At 31.7% G+C, this 15,641-nt stretch overlaps 1 protein-coding gene across 1 annotated transcript in view; it reads left to right on the top strand.

The window, feature by feature from the left end:
* CNTN6 (contactin 6) overlaps positions 1-14,012 on the top strand; it is a 536,373-nt gene extending 522,361 nt beyond the window's left edge. Inside the window, exons 21-23 of the mRNA XM_074284067.1 lie at positions 1,832-1,944; positions 4,979-5,147; positions 13,492-14,012. Of these exons, the coding sequence (XP_074140168.1) occupies positions 1,832-1,944; positions 4,979-5,147; positions 13,492-13,592 (383 nt within the window). The 3' untranslated portion in view covers positions 13,593-14,012. The remainder of the gene's footprint in view (positions 1-1,831; positions 1,945-4,978; positions 5,148-13,491) is intronic.
* The last annotated feature ends 1,629 nt before the right edge of the window (positions 14,013-15,641 follow it).

The raw sequence follows: 15,641 nt of genomic DNA, 5'->3' as shown, positions 1-15,641 counted from the left end.
TGTGCAAAAATATTCATAGTAGTTCTTTTTGCATTGGCCAAGAATTGGAAAATCAGTATTTGCCCATAAATTAGAGGATGGCTAAATAAGTTGTGACATATTAAGGTAATGGAATATTGTCCTTTGAAAAATGATGAACAAGCTGATTTTAGAAAGATCTGGAAAGATTTACATGAACTGATGCTAAGTGAAATAATTAAAATCAGAAACACATTGTACACAGTAATAGCTAAAACATATGATAATTAACTATGCAAGACATGGTTCTTCTCAATGGTACAGTGAGCCCAAGCAATCCCAATAAACTTTAGATAGAAAATGCTAATTGCATCAAAAAAAAAAAAAAAGAGAGAGATTGAATGTAAATCAATATGTGTCATATTTACTTCTTTTATATGGTTTTTCTTCTCCTGTGATTTTCTCTATTTGTTCTGATTTTTCCCATTCAACATGATTCATAAAAAAGTGTACTAAAAGTAAAATTAAAAAAAAAAAAAAAGAAAGTATCGGATGTCAAAATTTAACTCATTTCTTACTGACTCCTGATCCAGTTCTTTATTTACTGCTACCTAAAATAATCACAAAGAATAATAATTTAGAAGGAACCTATGGACAACATTATATTTAAATGCTGAGTATATATTTGACCTTTGATTTTTATTAATGTGTGTATTTCCTCGAAGCAAATTCGAACTCATCTATGCTTATTCTATGGAATTATTTTCTATATGTTTCCATAAATTCCTTCTAGGAAGTTTTCTCAGCATCCATGGGGCTTTTCTTAGACTTTCTTGACATAGTATGTGTCCTAATATTGTAACTAGATTATCTACCATATGTTTCTTACACTCTTGCCCATCTACTTTTTTTCTCAAAATGATGTCTTTAAAATGATATAATTTGTGACACTTCTGCCACTTATTTATTTTCATTTTATTTCCTTAACTTTTTTTTTTTTTTTTTTTTTTTGTTTTTGTTTTTTGCTTTTCCTGAGGCTGGGGTTAAGTGACTTGCCCAGGATCACACAGCTAGGAAATGTTAAGTGTCTGAGAGCAGATTTGAACTCTGGTCCTCCTGAATTCAAGGCCGGTGCTCTATCCATTGCGCCACCTAGCTGCCCCCTCATTTTATTTCCTTTTGCTCATTACAACATGTGCCATCTTCTCCTTTTGGTCACTTTTAGTTTTAATTCTTCAAAAAATGTGGTATTCCTTTTCTCAAAGATTTTATAGGCTATCAGAAAAAAAATTTCCTCTTAAATCTATGTGTGTGTGATATGTATACATGTGTGCTTCAGGGATAAACTTCACCCTTTAGAAAACATCATATATTTGGTGGTTTATATTTTAGATGGAAAGAATAAAAATGACAAGGCAAGGAGGGGGGGTGGGTGATATCTGAAAAGGAATTTCGGCTGTATCCTTGGCAAAATGGCAATGAGTGCATTGAGACTGTCACTTTTTTTTTTTTTTTTTGGTACCCATAGATTAATGGTCAATTGGAAAAAAATGTTTAATGATGCCTTCAAACTACTTACATGCAGTAAGGTAAACAAATTCAACAGCAATTATTAACAAATTAATTTTGGACAAGCATAAAGCCATTATTCATTCAATATCTTCTCCAAAATACACTCCCAAATGAGTAGAATTTGAATGAATTACCTCACACTGATTAGAATTAATATGGTATTTATAACGGCATTGCAACCATTTAACTCCTTCTAATATTAACCAGCCATGACTTATTTGTCTTTTCATGTTGATGGATCATTCAACAATAATAAACAGTTTAATATTAATTTGTTTCTTGTGCTTGTATATTTTTGAAGCTCCAAGCCAAGCACCATCTAACATAGCCTGGAAACTGAAAAACTCAAAATTATGTTTGAATTGGGAACATGTTAAAACCATGGAAAATGAGTCTGATGTATTGGGATATAAAGTGAGTATAGAGAAACGTACATTTTTTTTAAAGAATCATGTGAATTATACAAATATATGTAGGATCTGTTACTTTATGTAATACAGAGCTCTTTTTTTAATGAAATGAATGAGTCAACCCAAAAACTGCTGAATAGTGAACTGAGATTTAATTGATTATCCAGCATCAGACAGCCTATTTCTGTTAGAGGCAAGATATGGATAATGTTCTTCCTGATTTCAAGTCCAGTGTTCTAAAATTATAGCTTTTTTTTCACAAGGTTTATCTTGTTCACAAGAACAAGATAGAAATATAGAGAACTTCAAGTCCAGTCCACTCTGATTAGAGGAAAACTGAGGCTTAGAGAGAGTAATAAATTAGAAAGGCAGGATTAGAGCCTTAGTCCTCTGGCTCAAAAAATAATTTCACCTTTCTTTCTCAGGTATCACATGTATTCTCATGAATATAGCTATTTTCTCCAATAGTACAAATAATAACCTTCCATAATTCTTCATTTCATATGATGCTTCTGCCTGTGTCCTTTCTAAATTCTCTATAAATGGATTTCCCAGTGTAGTTGAATCCTAGCTAACTATGTGATAAAATAGTTTGGTTATGTTTTTAAAAAGCTAGTATTCCATACTAATGAAACAAAGAGTAGTCATTAGAAAAAAAATAATAAGTGCAGAGACAAGTTCATTATATTTAACACCTCAGAAGAAGGCACTTGTCACATATTTATGAAATAGTGAAATATAACAATGCACCGAGTTATCTTTTTGTATACAAAAAGTATTCCTTAGGTAGCAGATATTTGTGCCCCTTTCATTGTTAATTATAGGTTATGTTGCAGATAAGTAAGTCATTGATGAATAAACCTGGAGGGATCTAAGAAGCCTAAGGAAAATACTATTGCTTGTATATCAAACCTTGTGAATTCCAGAAAGGGGAATTCTTGTGACAAGAGATAAATGATTTAGTAGAAATTCAGTCAAGGATACCAGAGTAAATGATTTCCACTTCCATCAGTGTTAATGGGTATCATCTCTTGGCAGATAAATATTCAAGTATTTGAAACTTGTCCAAACTAAACATTGACTTCACAGTAAGCTTTAAAGATAAAATCCTCAAGCTACATAATTAATTAATATAAATTGTGTGATTTTAGATGCAGTGGCCAAAAAATTCTTTAGTAAGCGCAACTAAATTCTAAAAAAGCACTACCTCTTTAATTTATTTTGTGAAGGATAAGCTACACATTGGTAGGATGATTATTCTATCATTCACTTCAGTTCAACAATCATTTATCAAGCACTTAATGTTTATAAAGTGATGTTCTAGGTGTTATACTATACAAAACTTAAATGAGAATTATTTTGGAGTTTTCAGTCTAGGAGGAGAAAATGAAATATAGAAAAATGAATAATTATAATCAAATTCAAATTCTGGGATTGCACCAATAATTTATTATGTTGGTTTCTGATAAAATTCACTTTCCCCTAAAAGCCCTCATACCTTATTTCACTATGCTAACACCCACAATTTATGCTACAACAGCTCTGAACACAGTTCATGTCTAGGATACAATTTAGGTGAGTAAAAAAATACCTTAGGTACCATAAATCAATGGTACCAATTAATTTATTGTCATGGAACTCCTTTATGTCCACCCTTTACCCCAAATATAAAAAAAATTAAAAATCACAATGGAGCATAAAATACAATCTAATACTACCTCTGTTTCAATAAGTCCCAATTTCATCCCTCAAATATCTTCTCAATGCTTAGGCATCCTCTCAAATGAGAAGTGCAGGAAAAAAAGAGAATTATATCTGTCCCATCTTAATAGCTCATTAATGTATCAAGAAGTGCTATTTATTTTTATTTCCTCATTCCTTAATTTTAGTTTATGGACAGTCCTCTTTCTGATTACAGCAAGTCAATAATTGAGTATTTCCAATCATCAATAAATACCTATTCTCTTATTAGAAGGCTACATTCTAAAATTCTTGTTATTTAGATTATTTATGAAACAAATTCAAAGATTGGAGCTGGAAAAGGATTTCTTTTTTATATGAAGATTTTATTTTGGTAATATCCTATAATAGAAGTTCCCACTTAATCAAATTATATGGTTGGGATTTAGGAGAGACTACTACACAGACCTTTTCTGCTGTCCTAAATTGCCTTCAGCTAGAAAATGTTCTACTCCATTTGGTGGGGGTGTTCAGATGCTCTAAAATTCATTTAGAGTCAATATTTAAAGGCATTTGGAATAGTTTAGGGGAAATGTAGGGCAATTCCTGCCTCTACTACACCATTTTAGCTCTGCCTCAACCAGGAGAGATTATTACAAACACTAATCTAAGGCCCAAGGACAAAAATTCTAGGCAATTAGGCAAATATCCTCAGAGTTCATATTTTAATAGAGGTAGAACAGCATAAGTTGCAGAGGAGATAGCTGAGAAATGGCTAGCAACTCAGTTCTGGGCAGGATCAAAAGTCCATCTATTAAAATCTGGCCTTATACAGATATTGTCCAACATTCCTGTGGGAAAGGGATGAAAGCTAAGATAAAGGCAATACAGTGTAAAGATGACAACAAAATATCAAAAGGAGATCCATCTTTTTTTTTTCTATCTTAAAAGTTGGGTTCATGAGAGAGAAATATTACTCTAGGATGCTAGAATCATGAATTAATGTTTCCCTATTTCATGTCTGCCTTGTCAAAGTGATCCCATGCTGGGGTCAAGAATTCTTTATCTGGACAAAAGTATGTCTATTTCCTACCATGTACTTTATTCTAAAGCAGCTTTCAATGTTTCCAAGTGCTCTGTGTTTGGTGGTAATGTGGTGAAAGTACTCTTCTCTTATCCCCCACCAAAAGATTGAACTATAGGATTGACTATAGAAATAGAGTGGATTTGTATATAAAAGATATTGCTAGTAATGATTTGGTATGTTATTAGAAACTCATAGAAAGAAAAGAAGAAACTTACATATAGTTTTAAAATAAATAAAACCTAGCATTAATTTTCATCTTTATTTTATTTAGATTTTATACAGGCAAAACAGACAAAGTAAAACATACATTTTGGAAACAAATAACACTTCTGCTGAGATTCTTGTTCCCTTTGGAGAAGATTACATAATTGAAATAAGAACAGTCAGTGATGGTGGAGATGGTAGCAGCAGTGAAAAAATTAGGATCCCTAAAATATCAAGTAAGTTCCATTGTGACAGCTGTGGGCTATTTTATTATGCCCAGTGGTAAAGAGAGGCAGTGAAGATTTTGAGGTTTTTATTCCTTCTTTAAATAGTGTGAAAAATTAACTGGTTTCTGTTTGAGTTGAAAATTGTGGGCTACAGGATGCATCATGATGCTCCAATTTCTATTACTGGTTTATCAAACAAGAAGTGGCAATCAAAATGCAAAGAGAAATGCTCATTTTCCCAACAGATATCAAAGTCAGCTAGTCAATAAATGATGTTTACCCAACTATTATATTTGAGCCATTGTGCTCACCACTAGGTGCCAAAAGTAAGGCACAGATAGTTTCTATTCTTTTTTTTTTTTCAAAACATATGCATGGATAGTTTTAACATTCAGTCTTGGAAAACCTTGAATTCCAAAGTTTTCCCTCCCTTTTCCCCACTGCCTCCCCTAGATTAAAATAATTCCAATATGTGTTAAACATGTGTAATTCTTCTTTACATATCTCCACAATTATGCTGCATAAAAGGGAAAAGGGAAAAAGGGGAAAATGAGGGGAAAAAATGCAAGCAAATAGCAACAAAACGAATGAAAATACTGAGTTGTGATATATGGTCATTTCCTAGAGTCCTCTCTCTGGGTGCAGATGGATTCTTTTATCATAAGATCATTGGGACTGGCCTGAATCATGCCATTGTTGAAGAGAGCCATGTCCATCAGAAAGGATCATTGTATAATCTTGTTTTCGCCAAGTACAATGATCTCTTAGTACTGCTCATTTCACTTAGCATCAGTTCATATAAGTTTCTCCAGTTCTCTTTGAAATCATTCTCTTGGTCATTTTTTTGAAAAATAATATTCCATAACATTCATATACCATAACTTCGTCAGCCATTCTTCAATCGATGGGCATACATTCAATTTTCAGTTTCTTGCCACTATAAAAAGGGCTGCCATAAACATTTTTGCACATGTGGGACCCTTTCCTTTTTTAGGATCACTAGCCCAATAGAAACACTGCTGGATCAAAAGGTATGCACAGTTTGATAACTTTTTGAGCATAGTTCCATATTGCTCTCCAGAATGATTGGATCCCTTCATAGTTCCACCAACAATGTGTCAATGTCCCAGTTTTTCCATATTTCTTCCAACATTCTTCATTATCTTTCCCTGTTATCTTAGCCAATGTAAGAGGTATGTAGTGGTACTTCAGAGATGATTTAATTTGCCTTTCTCTGAACAATAGTGATTTAGAGAGCTTTTTCATATGTCTAGAAATGGCTTTAATTTCTTCATCTGAAAATTGTCTGTAAATATCCTTTGACTATAAATTGGAGAATGGCTTGAGTTCTTACAAATTTGAGTCATTTATATATTTTAAAAATCAGACTTTTAACAGGACCTTTAAATGAAAAAATAAAAATTTCCCAGCATATTGTTTCCCTTCTCTTCTTGTCTACTTTGGTTTTATTTGTATAAAAGCTTTTAAACTTAAAATAATCAAAATTATTTATTTTGTATTCAGTAATGTATTTCAGTTCTTTTTTGTTACAAATTCCTTCTTTCTACATAGTTCTAAGAAGTAAACTATTTTTTGTTCTTCTAATCTGCTTATATCACTCTTTATGGTTAAATCTTGAGCCCATTTCAACCCTAACTTGGTATATGGTGTTAGGTGTGGGTCAATGCCTAGCTTTTTCCAAGAAGTTCTATTCTTGAGGAGCTCACATAAAAATGGTATGAGGGAGACAACTTGCAAATAATCATATATAAAATCTCTATTGTGATAAATTGGAGATAATCAATAGGGGGAAGATGCTAGAATTAAGGGGAGTGCTTTTTGTGGAAGGACAGGTTTTATCTAGAACATTATTGAATCCTGGAAATTAATGACTTGTGTAATCCAATTGAACCAAGAGGAAGAGATGTCAAAGAACATTCCAGTTATGGGGTAAGCCAACAAAAATTATCCTAGTTGGAATTATCCTGCGGGAGGAAAATTAAAAAGACTAATGTCATTGAATCACAATGTGTCAGGGGTTATGAATGACTTTTTATCCCTTTTTATTTTATGCTGGAATCAATAGGAAACCATTAGATATTATTCTTTACGAAGATCATTTTGACATCAAAATAGAAAATGAACTCTACTTGGGAAAAGCTTATTACGTCCAGGAGACCAATCAAGAAGCTATTGCAATAGGTTTGGCATGAGATAGTTGTCTGTACCAGATTAACAGTAGTGTCAAAAGACAAAAGGAAGCATATACAAAAATCTTACATAAGTAAAATCAGAAGGATTTGACAATAGATTAGATGGGGGTAAGCGAGAATGTGTAGTGAAGAAGAAAATTCTCTCAACAGTAATAAGCAAACTAGACAGAGAGAAACTTTAAAGAGGAAAAATGAATTTAATTTTGGACATTTTCAGTTTAAGATTTCAGCAAGATATCCAGATCAAGACATCTAATGGACAGTAAGAGAGAAACTGAAAGTTGTAAGATTGCAGCATGAGTAGAGCTTTCTATATAGATTTTATTATTGTCAGCATGGAGATACAAATTGACTCCAGGAGAATTCATGAGATCACCAAATGAAATAATTTAAGAGAAGAGAAGAAGGCTCAGGACAAAGCCAGGGGAAACAACTACGTGATGCATGACATGAATGAAGATCTGTCAAAGAATGTAAACAGTAAGACAGAAAGGAAAGAGATAATAGTTTGAAAACATACAGAGAGGAGAATATTAAAAAGATTATTGGAAATGTTAAAAAGAAGTCAAGAAGGATGAGGGCTGAGAAAGGCTATTATACTTGGCAAATAAAAGATCATTAGTAATTTTGTAGAAAGAAGTTTCATTGAATGATCATGATGAAAACCAAACTCCAACAACTAAAGAGAGAAGAGGAGATACCTATCAAAGAAGGAGTCTTAACTAATAATGGAACTAAAAATGGAACAAATGGAAGAATTGCACCTTTTTGGAATTGATGGATATTGTGAAAAGTTTTTTTTTTGTTTGTTTGTTTTGTTGTCTTTGATTTTTGAGCATGAGCATGTTTGTAAGTAGTAGAACATCAATTTCTAGTTAGGGAAAGATGGAAGCTAAATGAGAGATATGGGTGAAAGAATGAAAAATCTGCTAGGAAAAAAGGCCTAGAATGGGATCACTTGTTCACGTAGGCAAGTCTTCTTAAGTTTTTCCTACTTGCAATTCCTTTTCACTTAGGAAATTTTTATATGATCTTGGGTATAAAGGTATGTAAAATAGGCATGCAAACCAAAATTTTTACTGATAATCAATCATAATTTCATAACACTCACATTCAGTTAAAAGAATATGTATGGTGTAACAGACTACAGTTTAAGGGACTGTGATATACATAAAAAAGAAAAAAGGACCTACATCTGCAAAAGTTTTTCTAATAGCCCTTTTTGTAGTGGCAAAGAATTGGAAACTGAATGTATACCCATCAGTTGGAGAATGACTAAATAAGTTATAGTATATGAATGTTATGGAATATTATTATTCTACAAGAAATGATCAGCAAGATGATTTCAGACAGACATGGAGAGATTTATATGAATTGATGCTAAATGAAGTAAGCAGAATCAAGAGAACATTGTACACAATAACAAGAAGATAGTATGATTATCAACTCTGGTGCACTTGGCTCTTTTCAACAGTGAGGTGACTTAAGATAATTCCAATGGATTTGTGATGGAAAGTGAAATCCACAAATAGAGAAGAAACTAAAGAGACTGAATGTAAATCAGAGCACATTATTCTTACCCTTTTTTGGTTGTTTATTTTTGATTTGTTTTTTTCTTCTTATGTGTTTTTGCCCTTTTACCAGATTTTTCTTCTACAGTGTGATACATATCGAAATATATTTTTAAAAATTGCACATGCTTAACCTATATTAGAATGCTTTCTCTCTTGCAAAAGGGAAAAGTAAGATGATAGGGGAAAAAAAACCTAGGACACAAGTTTTTGCAAATGTGAATGTTGAAAACTATTGTTGCATACATTTGGGGAAATGATATACTATGTAGAAGTAAAAAAAAAAGAAGCTGGGATATAGAGGAATTTATCTTGGCATTAGAAATTCCTATAAGACATGAGTTAAACAGAGATACTAGAAGGAAGAATCTAGAGGATGTGAATTGTGGAGAAGTGGGAAAAAATGAATCTCAACAAAGGGTCTCATTTTATTTTCTATGAAGTATAAAGAAAGTTTACAGTATATGAAGATAGGATATGAATGTTTATGTTTTGTATACTTTCCCACCCAAAACTTCAATTTAGTAGTTCAGTAGTAGTAGTAGTAGTTAGTAGAATATGAATATTCATGGAAATTCTGCCAGAATGACCCTGTAGAGCATGATAAAATAATATATAATCTTTAATGAATTAATTTGTAGACAACTAGAAACTCCTAATTCTAAAACATGAATGTCATGACCTTTCTTTTTGAAACTCTAACATTTTTTAGTCTCTGTGGTATCTGATACTGTTTACCACTGCCAAGACAAACTTATAGCAATGGATTTTAACATGACTAATTCTGCTGGTTCCTACTAATTTTCTTATTACCTCTAAATGGATTTATCTGATGGTCCTGTACTGGATAAACTTCTTGTTTTCTGTCTTCTTTGAAATGTATTCCGTGTTATTAATGATTATCATGATGATTCTATCAGCTCTAGTCAGTTCAAATATCTTCTATTCAGATAACTCCTAAATGGATTGATCTACTTATATTATGTCTCGTAATCTATAGTTTCACTTCACTAATTACTTGAGCATTTACAATTTTATATATATATATATATGAGATATATATATATACATACATATACATATGTATATATATATATCTCATAAGACTGAAAAAATACTGATAATTTATCATTTTCTTTATTCCCATCTGAATTAATATACATAGCCAATCAGCTTGATTTCTATTGCAGCTTAGACCACCTGAATTCAGCATCCTTAATAAGAAGCATTAAAGGGATGAATAAATATGATGGATTTTCTCAATTTTATTTTTTCTTCATTTAACAAATAGACTATTCTTCCACACTAATAGAGGAAGGGGCTGAAGGAAAGAATGGGAAGGATGGATGGAAGAAAAAACATTAATGAAAAGAGGAAAAGGGAAGGGAGGAAGAAAAAAAGAAAAAAGAAAAAAATAAGGACAAATGAGGGAGGGAAGGAAGGAAGGAGGAAGGAAGAAAGGAAGGAAAACAATTTTCTTTTTATTTCACATATGCATAGACAAGCAAAACAAATTTCTTCAATGGTCATTTCCAAAAGTGCATTTCTCCTTCTGTATCTTAAATCCATTACCTAACTTGCAAGAAATAATTAACATACTTCATAATTAATTTTCATTGCATAGATCTAAATTCTTATGTCTTTCTGGGTTCGTTTTCTTTACTATTTGTTCTACAATTTCTGTTCCCCTTTTACAATATCAGTTTATACACATCTTCATTGATTTTTACTCTATTCTTTTGATCATTTATAATCCCCTCTTACAAATATAACAATTGAAATACCAAAAGAAAAATGTTGGTCCTGTTGGTCAAAAGTTTCAGGAGTTGTTTTGCTCTAATATAAAGTGTAAACTTTCTACTTGATTTTTATATCTTTTTATGACCTAACCTATTCTCCTCTTCATAAAATTCTTGTTCTCCTCAAATGGACCTACATGTAATTCCCCCTAAAAGAGAGCTCATCTCACATCTCCTTGTGTAAAGTTCTTCTCTAAAATATAATCTTCTCTGGGAGGAGGTTTCTTGGGGGGCTTCTGGAGGCAGCCTTAGTTTCAGTTCAGGGTAGTCACCCCAAATGCAGCCAGGTATTAAAGGACAAATCCTTTATTTTCTCCTTCAAAATCTTGTCTCTTTTCCTGGGCCTGGTTAGCTTTAATAGAGGCCTATCTCTCTACTTGGTTCTGAGAGCTTAAGCTGCCTTCTCTGGCTTGTGAATCGCCTCGACTGAATCCTTTCTGAGGCTCAGAGCTTCTAGTAGGCTTCTTCTCTGAATTCTGAATGTCCCGGACTGAATTCTGGTTGAGGCTCCTACCTTATATATGCTCTCTTAAAAGTGTGAATCTTGTAGAACTCTAATAAGTATTAAGTACATTAGTGAACTAGAGAACTGTTAAGTACCATGCTAAATTAGATAACTGACTTAGCACCTTGTAAGAATCCTAACATCCTTGTCTTGTCATACTTTGTCCTCCATGTGTGGAGTATGTTTCCCACTTATAGCTATCTTGTAGAATTTCTACTTTAAAATATTGTACAAACATCATCTCTTGAATAAGTTATCAACTCCCTCCACAGGACACTTCTAATGCCCTCACCACAATTAAAATTTGCATTTATTTTGAATTTACTATTCCTTGCATATGTTGATTGTTTCTAAGAGACTGTCAATTCCTTGGATGGATAAATTTTCCACTTTTGTCTTTTCATTCACAAAGCCTATCCTGATGCTGTAGCAATATAAGAGGTACTTTGAAATCTTTTAAAAATGAAGGAATGATAAAAGGATTAACTTTTCCTTGGTATTTTTTTTTCTAAAAAACTAAGTTCTTTTAATTTCTAATTCATATTTTGTTTCTTTATATTTCAAACCTTTGTCTCTTATCCTTCATCATCTTTATGCCAGCTTATATTTTATGAATATATGAATATTACCTTTTAAGAATGTTTATGAATATGAACTTTTGTTCTACAAGCTGGTACATTTCAGATAATTTTGATATTTCCTCAAAACATTGGGGGATACAACAATGCAAGTTGAGGGAAGGATTTAATCATTTATTTCAGTAGCAGTACTGTTTAAAACTGGAAGCTTTATTTCTGTATTATCAAAAATTCAGTTGATTAAAACTTTAAAAAAATTTTGATGACACCTCAAACTATAATAACCCTGGCCTGAGTTGAGTGGAGATGCTTGGGACAAGCTATCAAAATTGACATCACAAGTCATCAAAGAAACTCCTGATGTTTTTGATGGAAATTCAGCAAAACTGGTGAATAATAATAAATAGCACAGTAACATATTGGAAGTAGAACAGGGAAAAATGTCAAATTTCTTCTTTCCACTCCTTAAGTTTCTCATTTAAGATCATAAAAACATCCCTCCCTTATTTCTTATCATTCCTCAAAAATGCTTTCCATTACTAGAAGGAAATATATATATATATATATATATATATATATATAATAGTTTCCTAGAACAGTAGAATATTAGAAAAGTACTATGATCCTAGTGTAATTTTTGAGAAAAAAAAGAGAAAGTAACTGATTTAAGCTGGACAGCTCAAATTCTGAGAATTCTTATCCTGAATATAGCTGTCCCAGGGTCAAATCCATCACACACATCTTTAAATAAACTGAAAAATAAAACAAAGTTTCAAAGATCTTAAATTTGCAAATTATGTGCCTAAAATCTAAAAATATCAATATCATTAACCCATCATTATTTTCATCTTTAGGAAACAGAAGGAATCAAATTAGTCAATAAAAAAAGCATTTACAGAGCCTCTTCTTTGCATGAAGTTATGTATTAACTGATTAGAATATATAAACACTGAATGATACAATCCATACTTACAACTCCCTATTATATTTAATAATCAACATCAAAGGTAAACATAAAAATAAGAAAAAAAGGGGAAATAGGCCTACGAAGAAATTATTTCCCAGAATGACTACAAATGGAGAAATTTTCTTAATTTATTATCATATTCTACCAATGAGAATATTCTTTACCTCCTGATGTGCAAATTAACCAACCCCATAAATTCAAATGTAATTTGAAGATCTTCAACTATTATCCATTTGCTTATTTTGTTGTAGTTGATGGTGAGTACTTCCATAGACCAAGGTATTTATTTAATAAATAGTCTTATTTGTTTGGCATACTTCAAGGACAGAATTTCAGATAATAAAGTATTGTGTTGTGATAGATAGATACATATAGCTACATATATAGATATATAGATATAGATGTACAGATAGATGATTTTATGAATAAATGATCGAAATGAATTCATGGGACAATTGATGTTTATGTAAATATTAGATTAGTAGGAACATGGACAGATGGATAGAGACTAATTAGATAGATAATATGCATATTTTAATTAATAATAATTAAAAAAAAAACATTCCAAGAGATAGTGCACAAACCTACTAATCATATATAAAAATTAAATTATTTGTTAAAAAAGTGGATTCTTACTAATAAATTCATCCATTTAAGAATACTTGTTGAATTCATATAATCACTTCTTTCTGAATTGTTTTTATTTTATTTTTTTTCCAGGCTTAAGTTCTGGAGGAATGCACATTTCAGAATCTAGAGTCAATTTCCTGTCAGCTGTCATTGTGATTTTGGATTGTTTTACAGCTGTGTCACTTCAATGATAAATGAAACCATAAACCATCTTGGACTTCTGAAAGCAAAGTGTTCCATATACACAATTGGCTACACTTCAGTTGTCACAGTAAACATTTTTGATAAAGACTTCCTTGGAATGAAATGAATTGGACATTGTTCATACCGTGTAAATATCTCTGATGCACTGATATACTGATTTTAAGCAACTTTGAATGTGGAAATACCTATGTGAATGAAGCTTTTGAATGATTCTGAATTGTGCTATGACATTATAACTACACTAACTTTTTAAAAACAGTTTTAAGAGCATTTATAAAGCTCCACAAGTAAGTTGGGATGATCCCAATTGGGATGATGGTCATGATAAATGAGATAGGATTGCTTGTAAAAACAGTAACTGAGATGTGGATTTTTATTTGCCCCCTTCCTTTTGTTTTAATATGATATTCTTACTATGCTTGGAAAGAAAATAAAGGTTATTTGTTTATGATTGAGTTTTATTTATTTATTTAAACCAAGGTATCATCCAAAGAAATGATGCATTCTGTGTCATTTAACAGCTGACTTTCTTTTGAGAGGAAAATATTAGAAATTATTATAATTACAAATGGATTCATGATCATTGTTTTTTTTTCCCTGGGATTTGATATTTATATCCTTTATAATGCTTTTTTTCTTTATTAACAATGGGGCAAACACCATCTCACCAGAAAATGTCACTGATTATACATTTAATTCATTTTAATTCAAAGCTCTAATATAGGATATAACCCATAGATTCATATTTGATTCAAGAAACATCCAGTTACATGCTAGAAAAAAAAGAAAACAATACAATTTAGATGACTTTCTATATCTTCAAAATTTAGATGATGAGATTTAACAGTTTTCTGCCAATGGGTTATTCTGGGGAAAAAAGTATAATAAATAGCATTCTACTTTTCTAGTCAAGTTTAATGTTCTTCTGAGCTGGCAATGCTTTTGGTATTCTCTTAGTATTGCCAGACAACTAACACCACATCTTCTATATGCTTTGTGCTTGATAGATATTTGTTACCAAAGTAAGTAGTAGAAGAAATTGTGCTGAGATCAGAAGACGTAACATCAGACACAATATGGACACAGTTAAATAAATGAAAATGTAAGCAAAATAATACAAATTTCAAGAGAGAGATTACTTGCATTTGAGGACTAACATAAAAGTTTTCAGGTAGCACCCCACCTATGATAAATAATTCCAATTTTTTTAATCTGTTCCATATTTTACTGGGGATGGGGATGGGGGAACAAGTGTTAGGGATTCCTGGAAATTGACACCAATTTATATGGTGTTGAGCTGTTACATGTAATCTAGATGCAGCATCACTATTGCAAGAGGGAGTGGGCTAAAGATTTATTAAGTGCTTATTATGTGCCAGAAATTATGTTGAGCTTTTATTACAGATATTATTTCATTTGATTCCCACAACAACACTAGGAGATATATGTTATTATTATCCCATTTATACAATTGAACAAACTGATATAAGGCAGCTAGGTCATACAGTGGATTAAGTGCCAGGCTTAAATTCATGAGTTCAAATTAGCCACAAATAATTACTAATTGTGTGACTCTGGTCAAGTCACTTCACTCTGTTCCAGTGCCTTTATGTGTAAAATGAAATGGAGAAATACATGGCAAATCCACACCACTATTTTTGCCAAGAAAACCCTAAATGAAATCATGAAGTGTCATGGAATGGCTAGAAAAAACAAAACAAAACAAAACAAAAATAAAACAAACAAACAAACAAACAAAAAAAAAAACAAAACTGAGTTTGAGATTAATTGGCTTGTCCAGGATCACACTGCTAATAAATGTCTGAGACTGGATTAGAATTAATAGCTTCCTGACTTCAGATTCAGTGCTCCACCTAGGTGAGTTATTTAGTCAACTAGCACTTACTAAATACCCAGAGCATATGTGCTAGTTATTATGATAATTTTTTTTTGCCTGAATACACTGACCATTTGCTCTTAAACAAAGAAAACAAATCATATTCATTTAGTTAAAAAATATTTTTAAGAGTTGCCTA

This window comes from Sminthopsis crassicaudata, chromosome 1, assembly GCF_048593235.1.
Source record: "Sminthopsis crassicaudata isolate SCR6 chromosome 1, ASM4859323v1, whole genome shotgun sequence".
NCBI lineage: Eukaryota > Metazoa > Chordata > Mammalia > Dasyuromorphia > Dasyuridae > Sminthopsis > Sminthopsis crassicaudata.
The sequence above is the reverse complement of the archived record's forward strand: the minus strand, read 5'-3'. Positions and strand labels throughout refer to the sequence as shown.